General features: G+C 40.6%; 1 protein-coding gene across 1 annotated transcript; it reads left to right on the forward strand.

Moving 5' to 3' along the window:
• Window positions 1–4436: 4436 nt before the first annotated feature.
• cnn2 (calponin 2) lies at window positions 4437–23061 on the forward strand. Its single transcript, XM_034183531.1, has 7 exons — window positions 4437–4596; window positions 15111–15232; window positions 15333–15399; window positions 18101–18238; window positions 18398–18514; window positions 21674–21820; window positions 22042–23061. The coding sequence occupies exons 1-7, from the start codon at window positions 4540–4542 to the stop codon at window positions 22345–22347; spliced, it is 954 nt and encodes a 317-aa protein (XP_034039422.1). The 5' UTR covers window positions 4437–4539; the 3' UTR covers window positions 22348–23061.
• Window positions 23062–23805: the final 744 nt, after the last annotated feature.

A 23805-nucleotide genomic window follows, 5' to 3' on the forward strand; every position in this document is an offset into this window, starting at 1 on the left:
TAGAGGATGTGCATGTGATGTCACAAGGACATGTGCAGAGTGTCCTGAAAGTCAAGTGTAGCCAGTCACAATACACTTGGCTGTGTAAATAAGCCATCTCTACTCGTCTTTTCTGTTTTCACCATTTTATCCACTATAGGTAGGGTTAGAAATAGGAAAATATAAAAAAAAACCCTGCACCACTAAAACATTACTCATTTCATTACGGAAGCCGTGGTGGGACCACGAAGAAAAAAACGTGAGTCGGCTGAGTTTTCTTTCAAAATCCCACAGCAGCGTACACAAAATTCAACAAAGTTAATGATGAACATTTTCACTAAGGGTAGGATTAGAAATAGTTAAATAAGCTAAAATAGAAAAACGTGTCATGAAAATGTGCTAATTTCCTTATGGAAGCCGTGGTGGGACCACGAAAAAAGTGACTCAGCTGACTTTTGTTCCGCAATCCCACAGCAGCGTATACAAAATTTAATAAAGTTAATTAATAAATACCAGCACTGCCGTTCGGCATAAGCAGACTACGCAGCCTGCATGGGGCACCAACCATGTCGCACTAGTTTGCAGGGCCTCCAAAAAATCTGTTTTTGTCTTTAAACATTGTGTAGGCCCCTACCCCGTTACTTAATTGGGGCAAATTAACAGTTTTTTTGCCTAATATAAAGCCTCCATCCACCCCTGCCTCGATTCCCTGAAATGGTACAGCCCTGTTTCCCTCTTTCTCTGTTCGCTGTGTCGCCTAACCAGGGTTGCCAGATGTGACGACTTCCAGTCCAATAAATGCTCAAAAATGCATGGAGGCACTAAATCCTACGCAATTTGAACTGATTTTTAAAATGTGTGTGGCAATTCTATACAAAAAACTCTTCCAGGACCAGTGTGCCATATTTTTACCCTAAACAAACCAATTGGATGGGAAAACACCCAATCTGGCAACCCTGCGCCTAACTGAAGTAGCACTCACTGCTAGCCCACATTCGATTCTGACACGAGACGACAAGTTGCCACTATGCCACAATTAAACAATGAAGTGACAGCAGGAGTCTGGAGCTGAAAAACGGAGGAAAAAGAAACAAAAAGATGATGCCCGTGCATCCCTTGCTGGTAAGTACGTGTTAAAGGTTTAAATTGTTTTGATTACTTAATTTTCAGTGGTGGTAATTCTAATGCTGCTGTTAAGAAATTTATTTATTATTTATACATTATAAATGGTGCTGCTGTTCTTTACTGTTATTGGCCTTACTTATTATAACATTGTAAATGTTCATTGCTATATGTGTATTTAATGTGAATTTTAATAAATAGTAACGATTTGAGTAGAACTTTTATGTGTGTGTGTGTGTGTGTGTGTGTGTGTTTTGGGGGGGGGCCTCACCGACCAGTTACGCTTAGGGCCTCCAAAACCTTAGCAGCGGCCCTGCTAAATACTATTATAAATATGTATGTCTGCAATCCTCAATTGACTTATTAAGTCTTGAATGTATTTACACGTGCGGTGATGATAATAATGTCGCCCCAGGTGCAGTCAACAAAGAAAACTACACGCCCGGTGCTCTGTACAAGTTCCAAAAATGGCAGTTTTCTCCTTGTACTGCTGTAATTCAGCACCCGAAAGATGCCTGGTATGCTCGCTTACTCCACTATCAGGTTTAGACATGAGTTTATCAATAAACTTGTCCCACACTTTGCAGTACATACGTTGTTTCTCGTGTAATTAATCCTGGAAGCACTGAGTATGACCGGCAACATGGTGATGGGGAGTGGCCGGGTCACGTTACTGCACCGGATCTATAAAAGGGGTAATTTTTTTTTTTTCCATCTCCTTAGTTCAAGACGTTTTAAGGCATAACGTTATACATAATTTTGGGCGTGGCTGCTTTGAGTGACAGGCAGTGTGCCACTGAGCTCAGAGCTCCTGTCACAGAAACTGCTAACTGCAGCTGCTAGTTGGATGACCGTGTCTGTCTTTTCTCCATGTAATGTGGAGTTCTGTCAGGAAAGACATCCGGCATAAAATGGACAAATCAAAATGCAGATCCACCTTGGATTTGCTGTGTCGACCCCCGAGTGCAAACAAGGGAGCAGCTGAAGGGTTGTGAGGCTACGTGACCTAGCAGAAAGGTTGGTGCTGCAGTATTTCCATTGAGTGACATCACACATTGTCTGTCCATTATATACTACTAGCTGATTACCCACCCCAGGGTGGGTTTGATTCAAAGACTGAAATGAAAAATTCATCTTCAGCAAAAAAAATAAATAAATAAATCACCTACCATCTATCCTGGATTCCAGAGAACTGTTAGGATGCAACTAACTGCCTCAAGAAGAGACAGCTCCCTGACAGGGCCTCATGATACACCACATTTCTTGTCTGTTCATTTGGTGTGACGAGGAAGACGTTTTCAGTTTGTGAGACTGCCACGTAGAGCATGTCATGTGAAAAAGAAGGCTCAGAGATCCACACCAATGGCTTTGAGAGTCTGTTCCTGATGGTCATGGCCAAGCATGGCTCCACAGGAAACTGAAGCATTCTGAATTTGAAAAGTAGATGTGATGTAACCACTGGTATTCGAGGGAGGAGGATGACTTCATCTTTGTACAGGCCGCAGGAAATGGCTGCTTTGATGATGGTCTGATGCAGCTGGCAGATGATATAGTGAGTCCCACTGGGACATCAATAGCTTATGTCGCTCCCTGTATGTCAAAGTATATGTGTCCCAAGTTTGTCCCAAATTCCGAGGTGCTATTTGGACAGGAGAGGGACATATGCACACACTTGTTTCTTAGTATATAGATACAGTCTACAGTGACGTCACACAGGGTTTGTCCAGCCTGTGATCAGTCCTCATAGACTCCCATGTTAAAATGTCCAACTGTACAGCAGAAAACAAACACGTTTAGAGCGTGGTACAAACAGCTGTTTTGGACTGAATAGTTTCCCTGTTCGTGACAATGGCATGCAAGGTGAAGTTTTATATAACTCATCAGTTTAAGTCATTTTAAACCAAAGAGGGGAGTGGTCAATTTGAATGACAGCTGCCACATTCTGATGGGATAACGATCTTTACAAATATTGCTCTCTGAGTTGGTGCTGTTACTGTTTTTTAATCAATAGTATTATACGAGCAAAGCGCCGTGCAGCGGTACGAAGGTCGCTCTTATGGTACACGAAGGCACAAACCAGAAATGACACAAAAATTCTCCCCAGTGGAGAAAAAGCCACAAACCGGACAACATTGTCATAAAAAGCCACAAAACAATGGCAGACGAAGCCGCAAACTGGGAATAGCACGAAATGATTCGATCCACCAACATCAATAGCCTTTTGCTTAACAATTCCCTTATCAATCCTTCAGAGCAGCCGTTGTTTTTGAGGGTGTTTATCGGGAAAATGATAATTTCTCTACGTTGATTGCAGACCCTGCAGCGGGTCTGTAATCAACCGCTTCTGCAGCGGCTGTTCTGGAAGCTTGAACCAACAAAGCAGTGCTCCGGCCCACTGCTTGATTGGTTCATTGCTTCACTGCTTTTCAGAAGTGGCAAATCTGCTTCTTAACCCCTCTCAAAGCCATTTATAAATGTCAATCGTGAGTCACTTTTCTGCAGATTAAAGTCACTAACTGGGAATCTTGTCTTGCTGCAGGCAAGAAACAAGAATCATCCTCTATTCCGTTTGCACAGCTGCAAACGCTGTGCCGCTCTCTGCCGAGAATTATAACTTCAAAGTGATTCACCGTTTTAAATCAATTGACAACTTTTTCTAAATGTTGTAATACAAACAATAAACTACAATAGACTAAAACGTGTTTTTCCTCCCAAAATGAGACGTCCTGCGTTCTTTATGAATTACATTGATGTTGATGTGCAGCTGGCTGAGCTCAGCTCACAGGTATGGAGTGACATTCATGCCATTAATGTCTGAAAGGAAATGCTATTGACAAAAATACAGAATTTGTTTATTTCTATTTATGTCCAGAGATCAAAGATCCAGTGACCAATTTCATATTTATTTACTTTAAGACTCAATAAAATGTTGTTGATATAGAAAACCTGTAAAGCCTACTTTTAGTACACAGAACATTCACAAGAGGTATTGCTAAGGGAACTGATGAGTTGGATGGGTAAGCAGAATCGATATCGATAAAATCTTATCAGTACCCATCCCTAGACCTAAATGACATGGTGAGATGCTGAAGAGCTTTGCTCGTTCATGCCCGCAATATATACATATTATTATATAATTAAATTATCCATACTGACAACAAATTATTTGACTGTGAACACGTGTTTGCTCTTTTAACAGTCAATGCTGTTTTTTTTAATCCCCTTCCTGCCTGTGACATGTTCGGAATGAGAGGAGTGAACTATTGTGACTAGAGCATGCGCTCTTTGGCTGGGGGCCGTGGGAGAGCTGTAATTGGTGGCTGTAAAAGAGAAGGGAAGTATTTATTTCAGTGCGAGATTTCATTGGAAGAGAAAGCGCAGGTTTTACTCTTAAAGACTCTTTAAAACCGCAAAGCAAAGTCTCGCATATTTCCGATAATGTCTGAGTTTAACAGAGGCCCTAACTATGGACTGTCTGCCGAAATTAAATCTAAGGTAAGTTTGCGGTGTTTTAAGTTTGTGTGGAGTTTTCCTGAACTTTCTCTCGTCGCTCGCGCTCAGTCACCTGTTCTCCATTTTGATGTGCGCGAGACAGGTAAAAAAAAAATAAAAATACAAAAGTCTTATTTTATTCTTAAGCTATATTTTCACGTTAACTCTTTAACGTTTGGACTGTGATTTATTTTGAGGAGGGAAAAAAAAACCCTACGGTCGTCTGACGTTTCAGAGCTTTCGGAGCAGAATGAGTTTTTGGATGAATCTGGGCGTTGTCCCGTTGTCTTTCAAACTTTAGTGACTTGCGTCAGCTAATAATGTGACTCATGTAGCATTCAATGCGTTCTTTCCCCGGTCTATTCTTTCAGAGTTCTCTTAATATTTCCACGCTGTCGAATTCGCCACTGCAGACGTGTGACGTCACCACTCGTTAAGTTTATTTGCACGTGTCAGTACATCCGGTTCCACTTCTAATACCGGTGCTGACGCTATGTGACGTCACGATGACGACATGGATTTATAGCTCGCCTTATTACTGATACCCAAAGCGCTAACAAATTGCATTATTATTCAGTCACACATTGGTGGTGGTTAAGCTACTAGTGTAGCCACACCTGTCTTAATTTTACTGATAAATCTTCTTTATATGGACTCATCTCATTTGTTTTTCGAATTAGCATTGTGCATTTACTATTTTTCTGGAGTTCCTCACTCGGCCCCCTAAACATCTTTGGGAGGACCTTTTTGAACTTATGCCCAATAAGAAAGCTCTTATGTTGCAGATATATAATCTTGTTCTTTTAATGGATGATCATCCAGTCAACAAAATTATCTGTAATTGGGAACAATATTTGGAAGTTCAGGGAAGGTTTCTGGGATAAGACTGACAGAATTTGTACGTCATTTTGTGCAAGGCTTTCCCTAATTCACTTTAAAGTAGATACAAGCTGCATTTATCAAAGTTAAAATTATACATAATTTATTCTAATGTTTCTGGTCTGTGTGATAGATGTAACTACTCTTCCTTTGATTTAAGTCAATTTTTTTTTCTTTGCCCCAAACTGCAGCCATATTGGATTTTGTATTTTGACGTTATCTCTCACGTTCTTGGAGTTAGGCTGGAGCTTTGTCCGCTGACTGCTATTTTTGGAGTTCCTGGAGTCCTCACTGTGTCCTTTACTACCTTGCAGGCATAGTGCAGCAGATAAGTGAAACAATCATGCAAATAGTGATAAAAGCATCAAATTTGGCAGAAATACACCTTTGACACTCCTCTTTTGAAAAAACTGATTGGCCACTTGACTTTTCAATCGGTGATCAGGTAGGCGTCAATTGAAGAATTACGCAGAGGTCAAAATTAAAAGATGCTCCAATCATATTGAAAAATATTCCACATTATTTGCCTCATCATAAAGATTGCAAAAAGGTATAGTTTGGACTATCTATGACTGAATTCTATGGAGTTACGGGATAAAAACGGCAAAAATGGTGACAAAGGTCAGTGTCATTTTGTACAGGGGTCAAAAGTTAAAGTTGCTCCAATTTTGGTAAAACGTAATGCAAATTACTGGTTGCGCTAATAGGATTAATAAATGGAATAGGGTTGACATTGTTGAATGCTTGGCCTCCAAAGTAAAGGTCAAACAAGGTCTACTTCTATTGGATTCTATGACATGTGACATATGTTACCCTGTAACGTGATAACTAAGGATGATAAATGGTCCAAACTATTCCTTTTTAAAACCGTGTTAACTAGTAATTTGTATCACTTTTTACCAAAATTGGAGCAACTTTAACTTTTGACCCCTGTACAAAATGAAACAGCTTTGTCACCATTCTTGCTGTTTTTATCCTGTAACTCCATAGAATTCAATCACAGATAGTCCAAACTATACCTTTTTGGAATCTTTATGATCAGGCAAATAATGTGGAATATTTTTCAATATGACTGGAGCATCTTATAATTTTGAACTCTGTGTAATTCTTCAATTGACCCCTACCTGACCACTGATTGAAAATTCAAGTGGCCAATCGTTTTTTTCAAGAGGATTGTCTGAGGAGAATTTCTGCCGAATTTGATGCTTTTATCACAATTTGCAGGATTCCCCTCTAATTATTCTCTTATCCGCTGCACTAGCAAGGGTAATTGCCTTTACTTCATTGCTTGCATGGCACAGAATGTTTTCCTGGAAAGCTCCGTGTCCCCCATCCATTTCTTTATGGTTGAAAGATCTCATGTTTTGTTTTTGTTTTGTGGGGCTTGTGGTTGGTATGCTGGGATTGGATGTTTGGGTTGTAACACATGCTTGATTTCTGTTTTAGTTTTGCTTGTACTCTTGAAGATTATGTGCTGGGGTTTTGTTTCTTGCTGGGGAAAAAAATTATAAATGATTAAAATAATTGGGCACTTCAGCCTCGTTTGTGAGTGGGCCCTAAAGGGGTAAAATATAATGCAATTTTTCTACATCTGGGGACAGACAAGGGCTGTTTCCAGCAGAAACATGGCACTTTGAGTTTTTGGGCAAATTACACAGCAAACAAAGTGAAAATGCAAAGCTAAAGTGACGATGCAGAGGGAAGCAGACGTGTTATGGTTTGTTTATGACCTGGAGCTCACATATGTCGAGGCGGTTCTGCAGGCGAGAATGCAGCTACTCTGGCTAGGTGTGTAGGCTAAAATGTACAGGCACAACCTCTCCCATTTTCCTTGCCTTCCCTTCGCCACTGGTAGTCCGAAAAAAAAAAAGGTACTTTTTGTGACTGCTTTGGTGATTGCAGCCGAAAACAAAACTGTACGCATTTCTCCATTAAAAGTGATGCTGTCCCCAGATGTGGTCAAATCCTGCAATGTCATGCAGGGGTCAAATGAGACCCTATAATAAAGTAAAAGGGAAGCGTAGCAGTAATATGACTGTGCTTCTTTTTATCTCCAGAAAAGGAGAAGATGCAGCTAATCTGTTATGGCAATCTGTTTTGCTGAGGCTTTCACATGCATGCTGTTGTCTTGAAGCTGCAGATATTTGTTTTATTTCATTATACTCATCATCCCCTCCTGCTCCTCAGAACAACATGTGCTGGATGTAAAGACAACATGTTCTCTGCGATGTCCTTGAAAGCTGCAGACATCATGAGCTCAGTGGCATTTCCTGCCATCAGTGATTTAATGACACAAGCTTACGTGCACCCTTGGTTAGGATGCTCACTCAGTTTTCCACAACTGCACATTCCATTTTATAACATGCATGTTAAGTTGATTAGACTGCCTGTCAGATTCTAGTGTGATGAGTACACTTTTTAAATGACAAGTGCTGAGTTTGAGGCTGCCCATGTCTCCTTCTTCTTGGCCCTATGGAGTGTTGTTGGCAAGGACATCTGGTATAAAACTTGTGCAAAATTAAAGAAAATGTGGATCTATACTGCAGCAACCCTGAGTTGAGAGTGGAGGGGGGCTGGAGTCTAAAGAAACTGAAAGCTGTAGCAGGTTTCAGCAGGTTAACAGTTAAGTATTTGACGTCCATTTTAAATGCTTCAAAATGAATATTGAGCATAATTCAAGGTTCTTTGGGAAACCTTGACCACGGTCGGCTGAAAGGTTCTGCCTGCCAGCGCAATTATTTCAATAATGAACAAGGTATCAAATTTAAACTGATATAAGAATAATTCTTTACTTATTGATGGTTACATCAAATGGTTTTTGCCTGCACTTTCAGGCATGCGCAGAATCGCCTTCCATGTAATGCATGCACACAGTACTTGGTAAAAAAAAAAAATTGATGTGCATGGATGTGTGGTGGGATGAGCTCGGACTGAGATGTGGACACTTCGCAGAAGCTGCTGCAAATGAATTGACCACAGTGAAGACTGAATTCTTTGCTGGGGGTGATGGTCTAGTGGTTATGCATTGGGCTTGAGACCAAAGGATCTGCGGTCCAAATCCCAGCCTGACTGGAAAATCACTAAGGGCCCCTGGGCAAGGTCCTTAATCCCCTAGTTGCTCCCAGTCTGTAGTGAGTACCTTGTATGGCAGCACCCTCACTTCAGGGTGAATGTGAGGCATTAGTGTAAAATGCTTTGAGCGTCTGATGCAGATGGAAAAGCGCTATATAAATGCAGCCCATTTACCATTTTAATTCTTCAGCATGATGATCGTCCACAATACACATTGTAGCAGCCCTTCACCACACCCACCCTACAGTCTGCTGCCCTTCAACTCTCCTTTTTTGCCAAACTGAAAGAACACCTGAAGGGGCACACTTATAGTAATGACGCAGAGGTGAAGCAAGCTGTCAGTGTTTTGGAATCGACATACTAGGGTTAGGGGTTAGTACAGTGCTGTTTAAAAAAAAAAAAAATAAATTCATAAACTGAGTGCTTCACTTTAAATACACAAGTCTCTTTTAGATCATCAATAGACCTATCTGTGTCACACTGACAGCATGGACTCCTGGAGCCATTAACAGTTGTATGGATTTTTTTTTTTTTTTTTTTTTTTTTTTCCTTTCAATCGGTCAGCTCAGGTGCCGTCTGTTCTCCAGTTAACAGACTGAGATTGGTGTACCTCAGCTGGTCTTTTACTGATTCAGTGGTTTTTAGATGGTCCTCTTCCATGACCTCTGGCACACATCTGTTTTATAAACAAACAGATGACATGCTTAATTACGGAAAAAAGTAATGATTAAAGATATGTAAGGTTTAAGCGTTTACTTTCTTTAAGATGTCCTGTAACTTCTGAAAAACTGATGCACAGATTCTCAGTCTGCGGTTCATATTTATACACTTGTCATAAAGAATATGGTCATATATTCTATCAAATCTTTGTGTCCATGTCCATCACAGGTGAAACGGTTCTAAAAGATTGAGTGACATGACGAGGAAGATTTCAGTGAAGCTTTGACCATATTTCCTTTTGAGATGAATAGATATGAGCTACAGAATGACAAAACCTGTATACTAGATCAGTCTATTGTTAGTACATCTATGAGAGGTATGAATACTAAAATTTGTATCAAACATTTGTTTAATTTAGTTTGTATTTTATTTATTTATTCTGCTGAACTCTTTCACAGAATTTTGCTTCCAAAGTGCACCATAATGCATCTCGGAGCATGTAGACTTAAAAATAAAATAAAAAAATTACCTGGCTGAGGTTCCCTGCACATGAATATCTTCAGCAAACTGTGCAGGGTGCGCCCCCCCCCCCCCCCCACTTCACTTTCATCACTGGCTATGAAAGTGTGAATGGGTCTGTTTATATGTGCAGCATCCATGGACTGGATCACACATCTGGGCAGCTTCATTTAGACTGAATAGCTGAGCCCTGCAGGGGAAATGCCTTCTTGAATTCAGCTTGTCTATGTAAATTATATCCGCTGGCTTGCGTGCGGCCAGTTGGAATGGCTGTTGTTGGTTTTAATATGAGGGTAAATGCGTGAAAGAAATGTCATGAGAACATGAACACTCCTTAAGGGTGGCTTCAGCTGGGAGTTCAACACACAAAACATCTACTGTGTGTCAGTCGTTGCTCTCAGGACCAAAAATAAATAAATTCCGCATCAGTGCATGTTTGAATATGATACGCAGTCAGTCATCTTAAGGTACTGCTCCCCACACAAACTGAAATACAGCAAAACTTGTCTTCATACTTTTTTATGATTCTGTTTGTCAAGCAGTGTAGCCAGAGGTTAGGTTTTATTGCTAGAACAGACATTTTGTATCCTGTCTTATACGGTGCACCTTTAAAGTTTTCACAGCACTTCACTTCTTCCACATTTTAAGTTACAGCCTTCTTTCAAAATGGAGCAAATTAATTTTTCCCCCTCAAAATTCTACTCATATACCCCATAACAACATACTGTTTTTTTTTTTGTTTTTTTTTGTGTAAATTTATTAAAACTAAGAAATCGCATGTACGTAAATGCGCCCCTTGCTCAGTACTTTGTTGATGCACCTTTGGCAGCAATTACAGCCTCAAGTCTTCTTGAATATGATGCCACAAGCTTGGTGCAACTATCTTTGGCCAGTTTTGTCCATTCCTCTTTGCAGCACCTCTCAAGCTCCATCAGGTTGGATGGGGAGCGTTGGTGCCATTTTCGCATCTCTCCAGAGATGTTCAATCAGATTCAGGTCTGGGCTCTGGCTGGGCCACTCAAGGACATTCACAGAGTTGTGCTGAAGCCACTCTGGCTGTGTGCTTAGGGTCATTGTCCTGCTGAAAGAGGCAAGAGCGCTCTGGAGCAGTTTTTCATCCAGGATGTTGCTATACATTGCTGCATTCATCTTTCCCCTCGATCCTGTCTAGTCTCCCAGTTCCTGCTGCTGAAAAACATCCCCATAGCATGATGCTGCCACCACCATGCTTCACTGTAGGGATGGTGCCTGGTTTCCTCCAAACAGGACACTTGGCATTCACGCCAACGAGTTCAATATTTGTCTCATCAGACCAGAGAATTTTGTTTCTCATGGTCTGAGAGCCCTTCAGGTGTCTTTTGGTAAAGTCCAGGTGGGCTGCCATGTGCCTTTTACGAAGGAGTGGCTTCCATCTGTCCACTCTACCATACAGGCCTGACTGGTGGATTGCTGCAGAGATGGTTGTCCTTCTGGAAGGTTCTCCTTTCTCCACCAAGGAATCCTGGAGCTCTGACAGTGACAATTGGGTTCTTGGTCACCTCCCTGACTAAAGCCCTTCTCCCCCGATCCCTCAGTTTAGATGGGTGGCCAGCTGTAGTAAGAATCCTGGGGAAATCCTGTCCCAGAGGTCTACAGTCAATTCCTTTGACTTCATGCTTGTTTGTGCTCTGTCAACTGTGGGACCTTATATGTAGTCAGGTGTGTCTTTCCAAGTCATGTCCAATCAACTGAATTTACCCCAGGTGGACTCCAATTAAGCTGTAGAAACAGGATACCCCTGAGCTCAATTTGAGCTTTATTAAGGCTGTGCATACTTATGTACATGTGATTTCTTAGGTGTGTGTGTGTATGTATGTGTTTGTTTGTTTGTTTTTTTTCCCTAAAATCGCAAAGCTTTTTTTCGCATTGTCATTATAGGTATTGTGTGTTGAATTTTGAGGGGAAAACATTAATTTCATACATTTTGGAATAAGGCTTTAACAAAGTGAAGCGCTGTGAATACTTTCTGGACGTACTGTAAATGCAGAATACCTAATTGATTAGTAATTTGGACCATGTTGCAGACATAGGATGATGTCTTATAAATCTTAAATGCACTTGGCACATAACTCTGCACTAACCCCATGATTCATGTTCCCCTTCAAAATTCAAGTATCACAACATTATTGGTCTATTCACTCTCATTCTGCAGCACTTTTTTTAAACACTGCGCACACTCATCTTCAACTGCTTACCGGAATTGGGTCACAGGGGCAGCATCTCTGGCAGGGGACCCCAGATTTATTTTTCCCAGGCCAGTGTGGCGGTATAATCTCTCCATCTGGCCTGGGTGTTCTCGGGATCCCAAGGCATATAATACTGCAATAAATAGTAAATAAAATGTTAAATGGACTGCATTTATATACAGTGCTTTTTCTTCTGCATCAGACGCTCAAAGCGCTTTACCATAATGCCTCACATTCTCCCCGATGCCAGGGTGCTGACATAAAAGGTGCTCATTATGCACCGGAAGCAACTAGGGGATTAAGGACCTTGCCCAAGGTCATTGGTGATTTTTCCGGTCAGGTTGTGATTTGAACCAAGTCACTCATTTTGAACCGCTTATCTGGGATCGGGTCGCATGGGCAACAGCTCCAAGTTTTGCTTTTAAATGGTATGATGCTGATTTGGAAATACAACTCGTTATAGGCCCTACAATCAGATTTATAGCTACTCCCCCAACACTTCCACTGGCTGTGCACAACCTGTAGGTTTTCAGAATGAATGGTAAGCTTTGTGGGTAATTTACCTGCTAGTTACAAAAATTTGGTGTACAGCAAAATGGGTGATTTGAGTAACTCGCCAAAAATGTTCTTATTTGCAAATGGCAAACAAGAGTTTGGACGCTAGGCTGCAGGGAGTCGAGCTGCTGTGGCATGATTCTTTGGCAGTCTCATGATACCAAAGCATTATAGTAAAATAGTAACTATATCATTATTCTGCTTGCCACTTGATATATATTTTTTTCAGGTAGTGATAGGCTCCTGCTAAATAAGTCTGTTATGCATGTATTGCAAGTAATGACAATCAATCAAGACAAGCCAATTAAAGAAACAAAATCTGGAGAAATATCTGAATTAAGACTAAAGATGATTAACTCAGAATTTAACTGAAAATAACAGGATTTGGAAATAGTGTGGCATAAAGGGTGACAGGTGTAGGTTTTCCTTCTTACTGATCACCTCAGCAGATGAGTTCATTGGTGATCAGGTGTCTGTGTTCAGGGGAGAAACTTGTCCATAAACCCACCTGCTGAGGTGGTTGGTTGTAAGGAAAACCTGCACTGTCTTGGCCATTGTTGCCCACCTCTGAACAAGAACATAACTCTCAACACTTTAGTTCTAAATATCCAGAAAAGTGATGAAATTATTGAAGAAGACAAATGTTTTGAGGTTTGACAAATACGAGTACAGTTATAGTCCAAGTTTTTAAGATGTAACTGTCAGTCTGTACAGTGTTTTTAAACTGCAGTAATTCTCAGTAGGGTTTCTCAAAATGTAATATGATGTATATGTGCTTAATTCTGATTTGTGTAAATTTTATTTAAATGCATCCATAAATTGGAGGGTAGCCTAGCTTTTAGTACTTTAGTTACACTGCTTAATGTAGTATTAGAATCTTCTATTACATGCTTCCACATTTTTCTTTGCTTTTACCCTTAATTTCCCTTTCCAGATTTTAAAATGTTTACATTTCAGATATTTTACTGTCATTTATTTAAGGCTGGCTATTTCACATCAACTGAAAAAAGCCAAGTACCAGGACTTGATGGATGAGGCTCTCATCAGAGGATGGCACGCAGCCATTTTTCCCAGCAGCATCATTACGCCATTTCCTGCAGAAAACAGACCTAGAGTCAAAGCAGTTGAGGAAGGCCATGAGTGAAGTTGCCCTGGCAGCTGAAGCCAGCTCAAGATGGTTATGGTTGAAGAGAGTCCACAGGTGGAAGCCTTCTGCAAGCGAAGGCTGACCACCCTTTGCTGCGCCATACAGGCGACACGTACAGGTTAAGGGACAAAATGCTAGTGAACCTGAGATACCTGCTGATGATGTACAGTGGTTCTCAATAATGTGGGCTGTCAAATCCCTCCATTTAGGAAGATCACCAGCAGCTGGTCTGCTCTGTGTGAGCCTCATCCCATCAGATCTCAGAAGCTAAGCAGGGCAGGACCTGGTTAGTACTTGGATGGGAGACCTCTTTGGAACAGCAGCGGCTGTGTGTTTCTCCAGGTAAAACTGGAGTTGCGTTAGGAAGGGCATCCTGCGTAAAACTTGTGCCAATACCAATGCGGATCTGGCTGTATCTGCTGTGGCGACCCCGAACGAAACCAGAAGCAGCCGAATGGACAACAACCAGATGGAAATTGTCCATCATATCTTAGTATCTCCTGCTTGCAGCAAAGCATTTTAATGTTTACCTCAATCTACCTGTAGCATCTATGCATGGGTGCAGGTGGCATAATTTTCCTTGCATGTTCATTTTTGTGCAATTCATGCAGTGTGTGTGTGAGTGGGAATGCTGACATGACATCAAATTGAAATTATTAAACTGTAAAGGGTAGGTGTAAAATGAGAATTTTCACTCAAACCCCTCTTAAGGATTGAATTTTCTTACAGTGCAGTTTCAGCACTGATCTTGTGAAGCTAAAATCTGTTTACTTTTGGTTCCATAGTGTGTCTTTTAAACTTTCAGAAAAGGGTTAAACTCAGTGATATTGCTCCTCATGTTTACTGTCCACAGTCTAAAGCTGATTGCTTTGCAGCAGCACTTAAATCACTGTTTCACAGTCACATGTTTACTGGACGCAGCTATTGACTATTTGTGTATAAGCAGAAGATTGTCTTCGAAATGGCCTTTAAAAGTCCATGTCTGACCTCCTGTTCCCCAAAACACCCTCTTCCGTTAAAACATGGCGCTGGCATTAAATAAAGTGGACTGTGTATTTTGACACCTGTGCTTTTGATCCAAACCTCAGAAATGTAACATGGTTGCTGTGTTGCATTAATCTGTGCCCCTCCTCAAACTTCCTGTGCTTCAGGGGAGGACGGAGTCGTTTACCAAACAGGATATCCTTGTGCATGCATTTTAAGTTGTGTCAATGTCACCTTCTCCCTTCTGAGGAGGGGAAAACACAAAAACATTGCAGTGGAGATCTGTGACTGACTGGAATGTCCGCTTGCCCTTTCCGTGTCCTTGGCAACGCGATTCCCCACATTTATACGCTGCTCGTTCTTTAGTGAAGTCGCATTCAAAGCACGGTTCTATAAAGTGTTTATGGAGTTTGAATATGTTCATTGTCAAACAGATGTACCTATCTGTGCAACCTTTGACCTTTCTACCCAAACAGATTGCGCAGAAGTATGACCTTCAAAAAGAAGAGAACCTCAGAATCTGGATTGAAGACATCACTGGGGCTTCTATTGGACCAAACTTCCAGAAAGGCCTGAAAAATGGAGTCATTCTGTGCGAGTAAGGCAGAATCGCAGTCGAGACCAAAGCCACTGTTTGACTCAGCATCACTTTTTTAAAAATTCGGTGTGACTGAAGCATTTTTTTTTTCTTTTTTCAGACTTATCAACCGTCTGCAACCAGGATCTGTAAAAAAGATCAACAAATCAGCACTGAACTGGCATCAGGTGAACTGGAAAAGCTTATTGTTTTACTGTGTTTATTGATGATGCTACATTTAGTAACTGACAAAATGCACATAACTATATAGAACTATAAAAAGAGTTGTGTGTATGTATTAAATTTGTAACTGTTCCTTAATGCAGCCAAAGCATACATACAACCCCTGGCAAAAATTATGGAATCACCAGCCTTGGAGGATGTTCATGTTTAATGTTGTAGAAAAAAAGCAGATCACAGACATGACACAAAACTAAAGTAATTTCAAATGGGAACTTTCTGGCTTTAAGAAATCAAGAAAAAAAAATTGTGGCAGTCAGTAACGGTTACTTTTTAGACCAAGCAGAGGGAAAAAAATATGGACTCACTCAATTCTGAGGAATAAATTATGGAATCACCCTGTAAATTTTCATCCCCAAAACTAACACCTGCATCAGATCTGCTCGTTAGTCTGCATCTAAAAAGGAGTGATCACACCTTGGAGAGCTGTTGCACCAAGTGGACTGACATGAATCATTGCTCCAACTCGAGAGATGTCAATTGAAACAAAGGAGAGGATTATCAAACTCTTAAAAGAGGGTAAATCATCACGCAATGTTGCAAAAGATGTTGGTTGTTCACAGTCAGCTGTGTCTAAACTCTGGACCACATACAAACATGGGAAGGTTGTTAAAGGCAAACATACTGGTAGACCAAGGAAGACATCAAAGCGTCAAGACAGAAAACTTAAAGCAATATGTCTCAAAAATCGAAAATGCACAATAAAACAAATGGGAGGAAACTGGAGTCAACATCTGACTGAACTGTAAGAAACCACCTAAAGGAAATGGGATTTACATACAGAAAAGCTAAACGAAAGCCATCATTAACAGCTAAATAGAAAAAAAACAAGGTTACAATGGGCTAAGGAAAAGCAATCGTGGACTGTGGATGACTGGATGAAAATCATATTCAGTGATGAATCTCGAATCTGCATTGGGCAAGGTGATGATGCTGGAACTTTTGTTTGATGCCGTTCCAATGAGATTTATAAAGATGACTGCCTGAAGAGAACATGTACATTTCCACAGTCATTGATGATATGGGGCTGCATGTCAGGTAAAGGCACTGGGGAGATGGCTGTCATTACATCATCAATAAATGCACAAGTTTACATTGATATTTTGGACACTTTTCTTATCCCATCAATTGAAAGGATGTTTGGGGATGATGAAATAATTTTTCAAGATGATAATGCATCTTGCCATAGAGCCAAAAACTGTGAAAACATTCCTTGCAAAAAGACACATAGGGTCAATGTCATGGCCTGCAAATAGTCCGGATCTTAATCCAATTGAAAATCTTTGGAAGTTGAAGAAAATGGTCCATGACAAGGCTCCAACCTGCAAAGCTGATCTGGCAACAGCAATCAGAGAAAGTTGGAGCCAGATTGAAGAGTACTGTTTGTCACTCAAGTCCATGCCTCAGAGACTGCAAGCTGTTATAAAAGCCATGCAACAAAATACTAGTGATGTGTTGGAGCATTCTTTTGGTTTTCATGATACCATAATTTTTTCCTCAGAATTGATTCCATTTTTTTTTTTTTTTCCCTCTGCTTGGTCTAAAAAAGTAACCGTTACTGACTGCCACAATTTTTTTCCTGATTTCTTATAGTGCTTCTTAAAGCCAGAAAGTTGCCATTTGAAATGACTTTAGTTTTGTCATGTCTGTGATCTGCTTTTTTTTTTTTTTCTACAAAATTAAACAACTGAATGAACATCCTCCGAGGCCGGTGATTACATCATTTTTGCCAGGGGTTGTACTTTTACCAAATTCATCTGCCCCAGCAGTATCTCAGTACACCTCTTTAGGAACCAAACCATGCTGCCGGAGTTGACTTCCCAGGAAAATTTGTCATGAAGCTGTCAAATTGTGTGTGTGGGAAGCGCAACAGATTCCACAACCTCTTCCCAAATTTAAGATTGCCGGGGTCCACTTTGGAATCTGAAAATCTTCTGGGCCCACCCAAACAGCTTGTTGAATTTTGATCAACAGATGAGACTATTTTCAAATATGCATTCAACTAGATCAAATGAATGTCAAATAAGAGATGTATAAAAAATTTAAATCCCATGGCTTGTGTTTTGTAAATGGCTTTTTGTAATTTTAAACTTTATTACAAAAATCATAATTCAGATAACCTCATGGCCCACAGGCAAGACCTTTGACCCCCACTTTGGGGCTTGCTGCCATAAACATTCTCCTCAAAATGTAGAATAACCTGTGGTGGTGTGCACTTGACTTTTAATTCTTGCTTTAATTGAATGAGTGTGTTTGGGGGGGTGGGTGTTCTTGAACACCATTAAGTGCTACTCTTCACCTGGTGAGGAAACGGCCAGTTGAAGTGACTAGAATGTGTTTGGTGAGAGAACTGACACAGGGAGACCACAGGCAAGAATAGGACTTTAGTGGCACCAAACCCATGAGCTTGTTGCTGCGAGGTGGGAGAGCTAACCACTGCTCCACTGTGCTGTCCTTACCCATGGTCTGCCTGGTTCACCCTTTCCCACCTTTGCTCTTTAGGTCATGAATAAAATACACACAAAGACTCGAGCACAAACAGGACTCAATTGGGTGAAGTAATAAAACTGGTGTGCTAGCGGCGATCACACCTGCTCTGTACAGGTTGCTGGTACGTGGTTGTTGATGTTTCATAAACTGTTGTTTCAGTTGGAGAACCTGACTAACTTCACTGCAGCCATCAAAGCATACGGTCTGAAGCCACATGATATCTTTGAAGCCAACGATCTGTTTGAGAATGGGAACATGACACAGGTCCAGACCACACTGCTGGCTCTAGCTGGCATGGTGAGCTTCAGTTAAAGATGCGGGTGTTTGTTGGTGACTGTGCAAAGACAATGGATGTGAACTCTGCATCAAGTTACAGTGTTTAATCAATTACCTTGACTCTTAACACCTACTGAGGTGACTAATGCTTCTTGGACCATTTGTACTCATGTCTCTCAGGCTAAGACTAAAGGCTGCCATTCACGGGTGGACTTGGGTGTAAAATACGCAGACAAGGCGCCAAGGGAGTTTGATCAGGAGACACTGAATGCTGGACAGACCGTCATTGGCCTGCAGGTAATTTAAAGAAAATGGCACAGGCTAACGTGACTGTAAATACTGTGATGGACCAACTCCACCTCAAATTATCTTGCATTTAATCCACAGCTAAATGTTTTAAATGACACTTCAGCGGACGCTCACGCCTTCCTAGTCGCGTCAAGCCAAGCACACTTCTGTTAGGGACACGTTCTTGGAGTCTTTTGGCTGTTTTTTCTGTAGTTAAGAAAATTGTTTCACAGAGAACTACAGTTGAGTCCATGAGTATTTGGGCATTGGCACGAATTATTTTGTACACAACCACAGTGGTGTTTAAAATGAAGCAAAATATGTTCCTAGTGTGGACTCTTACGTTTGAAAGATGTCAAACAAAAATATCACAGCAACTATTTTTATACACAATTCATTCATTTTCAGAGTTTAAGTAATTGGACAAACGTGTCTCCCCCCCCCCCCCCCCCCCCCCCCCAAGTCCAGGTAGATGCCTGCTCATTTCAAAGTCACTGAGTTTGTCTTTGATTTTCATTTACAGTGATCATTAGTCAAATTCGGCTTTGTCAATTCTTCACATGTACTAGACATACAAGGAATCAAAATTTCATTTCTCACCTTCCCTCGGTGATGACAGGACAAGACATTTCGACAATAATGACAAGTATTTAGTATTTACAGTGTAGTGTCTGAGGTAATAGTAAAAGTGGAAAGTGCAGTAGTGCAAACCATTCAGTATTTGTAGCAGCAGCAAATTTTTAAGACACTGTGCAAGTGGTGTGATGGTGATAAAGTGAGACAGTGTAGGACATTGTCATGGGCAATATATATATATATATAGATATATATAGAAGGCAGAGTGCTAAACAGGTTTTGTGCGGGATGACTTGCATTGCCCACAATTGTGGTTGCTTTGCGGGTGAGGTGGGTAGTGTACACAGTAGTGTTCAGAATAATAGTAGTGCTATGTGACTAAAAAGATTAATCCTGGTTTTGAATATATTTCTTATTGTTACATGGGAAACAAGGTATCAGTAGATTCTCACAAATCCAACAAGACCAAGCATTCATGATATGCACACTCTTAAGGCTATGAAATTGGGCTATTGGTAAAAAAAAAAGTAGAAAAGGGGGTGTTCACAATAATAGCAGTGTGGCATTCAGTCAGTGAATTCATCAATTTTGTGGAACAAACAGGTGTGAATCAGGTATCCCCTATTTAAGGATGAAGCCAGCACCTGTTGAACATGCTTTTCTCTTTGAAAGCCTGAGGAAAATGGGACATTCAAGACATTGTTCAGAAGAACAGCGTAGTTTGATTAAAACGTTGATTGGAGAGGGGAAAACTTATACGCAGGTGCAAAAAATTATAGGCTGTTCATCTCCAATGATCTCCAATGCTTAAATTAAAATGGACATAAAACCAGAGACGTGTGGAAGAAAACGGGAAAACAACCATCAAAATGGATAGAATAACCAGAATGGCAAAGGCTCACCCACTGATCAGCTCCAGGATGATCAAAGACAGTCTGGAGTTACCTGTAAGTGCTGTGACAGAAGACGCCTGTGTGAAGCTAATTTATTTGCAAGAATCCCCCGCAAAGTCCCTCTGTTAAATAAAAGACGTGCCGAAGAGGTTACAATTTGCCAAAGAACACATCAACTGGCCTAAAGAGAAATGGAGGAATATTTTGTGGACTGATGAGAGTAAAATTGTTCTTTTTGGGTCCAACGGCCACAGACAGTTTGAGACGACCCCCAAACTCTGAATTCAAGCCACAGTTCATTTATTTTGTTCAAGCAAGCAGCCAGCTGACGTCACACTGCTTTTGTTCACTCCGATTATCAGCCGGCGTGTCCTTCCCAGCATCCTTACACAGATCGGGGGAAGGTCCTCACCTCATCTAATGTTGCTACCAAATGTAGGTCGTGGTGTCCGATCACTTCAATTTCTACCAATCGGGGGTAAAAATTCAAAAGCGTTTCCAGACAGTGCCAACTTTGATCATATTATGTATCCTTTATTTAAATGCTAAGGAATAAAATTATAGTGGTGCCGAATAACTTTTTTTTTTTTTTTTTTTATAAATAAGAGGAGGCTGTACAGCTTTAAAATGTGAAATGATTTGCCCTGGCCCCAGCTATCTCGATTACAACATTCTTTCCACTACGCAAAAAAAAGCCAAGCGTGTGTGTGTGCTCCTGTTACTTCATAATGCACCACAACTACAGTATCTGTGGCAAACTGTTCCAATAGTTTTTGGTCTGAGCCACTTTTATTGTTGTGGTCTTTCAGATTTTAACTGCTTCAACTTTGTATTTATTTTTTCTTTCTGTGCACTGTTTTAATTCTGTGGGTATCCACGTGCATTTGTAGATTTTTCACATTCATCCTGACTTGCCTGTGCCACCTCCTCATCAATCATATATATATATATATATATATATATTCGCGTGGGCCTAAGGAGACAAGTGAGGGAAGCCACAAAGGCATCCAAGCAACTTTAAAGGAACTACAGGCTCCTGCTGCTGTGACTGGAGAAACTGTGCATAGTGGAACTCGCGTGTTGTAGGGAAGGAAACTTTATTTGAGGAGGGGGGAGGCCCTGAAAATCTCAGGTCTCCCATGTGCCTTCTGACAAATTGTAGGTGAAATTTCATGTATTTAAGACAGGAAATATCTGTTCTACTCTACACAGCTTTACCATATTGCTAATTTTTCTTAATGACTGGTGTAAAATAAGGTTTAAGATGCATTCACTTCACATGTAAGTGTTCATGTCTCATTTGTCTAAAGAAAGCTGCCTCTAAAAGTGATAGTTTGTGGTTCGTTTGAAAAAGGAAGGTCCTGTTTACATAAAAGGCTGTAATTCTTAAATATTAAACTGCTTGAAGTAAGCTGAAATTCAACACTACAAACAAATCTTGTTTCATGTTAACTCTGGTAGTGGTGTACAGACAAAAGAATGTTGTCCAAATACTTATGAGACCAACTTGTACCTGGTTTGGGGGGGTGAAATGTGCAATGCAGGTCACTTGTTTCAGTTCCAACTGCTTGAGTTGCATATTGTGTAAATATTGGCTGTAGTTTTACATAACTGTTTCTGAACGTCTGTTTATTGTGTAAATGCTGTGAACAGTTGTTCAAACTGGGCAGACATTCTTTTTACTTTTATCTCTTTTTAGATGGGGACCAACAAGTGTGCCAGTCAAAGTGGTATGTCTGCATATGGCACAAGGAGGCACTTGTTTAATCCCAAAGCTCAGATCGACGCCCCCATGGACAACTCTACCATCGGTCTGCAGATGGGCACCAACAAAGGGGCGAGCCAGGTACTAGAACATGTTCTCCACTGTCTGACTTTCCCATCGTCACATTGCTGAGAGAGTCTTGTGGTCATGTTTCATCTTGTTGTGGAATTATGAACTTGATGGTTCATTGCCAGCAATCAGAAGTTGTCTGTCTGCTTAGCAAACGGCTGTACTGGTTTAAGCAAACAAAAACACATTAGTTATGGAATTATTATTATTATTTGACTTTCTGTGTGTTAAAGTCGGGGATGGCAGCTCCGGGCACGAGGCGTGCCATTTACGACCAAAAACTGGGCACAGACAAATGCGACAACAGCACCATGTCCCTGCAGATGGGCTCCAACCAAGGAGCCAACCAGAGTGGTCAGATCTTCGGCCTGTCGCGGCAAATCTATGACCCCAATTATTGTCCCACTGCTGTGAGAGACGCAGGTGACCACAACGGAGCAGGTGGCTCCTTAGACCACATGCCAGATTACCAAGATGAGGGTTACCAAGGCTACCAGGAAGAAGGGCAGATGTACCATGATGACGGGACAGGCTACTGAGATGGGAGGATAAAGTGGCTGCAGGAAAAGCTCAAAGCAGGCTTTTTATTTTCATATGCAGAGGATGTTGCACCGTTTGTTTGGTGAGGTCCTTTTTAGAATGTTTTCTTATTCCACTTTATGCAAAACTGTTACACATATCATGAACTTTTATTTCTGACTTTGATATTAAAGTATTGACAAAAGCTTAGATTTTAACTTGCCACTGTTGTGCCAAAGCCCTGTGCATTTGTCAATTTAAGGATTCTGTTGGCCATGTTTCACATGCAACATGGTTGTTTTTTTTTCCTGTGAGGCTGCACACTTAATGATTGCATCATTCCTTCACACGTGGTGACTTTTGGTTTAAGGCAGATATGGGAATAAACTGGTTTCACCTTAACTATATTTTGTTCCTTACAGTGTTTTGTTGAGTGCAGATTTGCATAACCAGTCCAGGTGCAGTTGGTTTTTGTTAAATTTAAATGGTGTGGGTTAGAAGTGATGGTTTATTGCATTCCAAATAAAAATACTGGATGATCTGTCAGTGAATGCTGACTAACAGGTGAACTAATCATGTGATTATTTAAGATTATCATCAAGATGGGGCTGTTTTATACTTTCACCCTGAGTAATATTTAGTATGAGACAACTATTTTCTTAGATTCATCTTGATGCCAATGGAGGGATGAAATGTATCTGTGAATAATGTGTAATAAAGTTGTGCATTTGTTACACACTTTTCTTTGTTGGTTGAGAATGTGGAAATAATTGTGGTGCAACAAGAGGAAGTGACTATGGGCTTTGAAAGCGGAGTGACTAGTTCAGCATCTTGCTCAAGGACACTTTGACACTAACCAAACCGATCAACATATTTAATGGACACCCCACTTTACCAAATGAACTGTAGACAACAATTCAAATAGTTTCAAAGTTACTTTATTTAATTGGGGGAGACAAACTGAAATACTTCATCTAAACTTACGAAAGCCCACCTTCAGGAATCAATCAGTTTGTTTTTTTTTTGATAGGTTTTTAAAACTTTTCATCATGTGAAGAGTGACCACATTAAAACTGAAGGTTTTTAGAAGTAAACCTACCAACGATTAAAAAGAGATTATTTTAAATGCAGCATTTGTTAAACTGCACTGAGATCATCACCAGTGTCTGCACTATTGGCACGTATCTTACAGAAAATTTGTTAGTTTGATTTAAAAAAAAAAAAAAAAAAAGTCAGCCATAGAACTAAAATTGATAGGACAAAAATCTGAACTTAATGCCAAATCAATTAAAAAAAAAAAAAAAAAAAAACCTCATCCATGAAATACCCCATATGTCAGGTGGGTTGATGATGGATTAGCAGCAGGTGTGGTTGTCAGTGAACAAGAGAATTGCTTTCACAGAAATATGCTCAAACAAAACGACTTTCACAGAGTGGTTGTGTTCTGAACACGGTCATACCTCTGCCACGTAGCCCTG

This window comes from Thalassophryne amazonica, chromosome 12 (assembly GCF_902500255.1).
Source record: "Thalassophryne amazonica chromosome 12, fThaAma1.1, whole genome shotgun sequence".
Taxonomy (NCBI): Eukaryota; Metazoa; Chordata; class Actinopteri; order Batrachoidiformes; family Batrachoididae; genus Thalassophryne; species Thalassophryne amazonica.

What these genes read in the sequence shown, in the direction of transcription:
- cnn2 (XM_034183531.1), top strand. Translation starts at nt 4,540, where the DNA reads ATGTCTGAGTTTAACAGAGGCCCTAACTATGGACTGTCTGCCGAAATT. An exon ending in AATGGAGTCATTCTGTGCGA is followed by an intron (nt 15,233 to 15,332) that starts GTAAGGCAGAAT and finishes TTCTTTTTTCAG; the next exon opens with ACTTATCAACCGTCTGCAAC. An exon ending in AGACCGTCATTGGCCTGCAG is followed by an intron (nt 18,515 to 21,673) that starts GTAATTTAAAGA and finishes ATCTCTTTTTAG; the next exon opens with ATGGGGACCAACAAGTGTGC.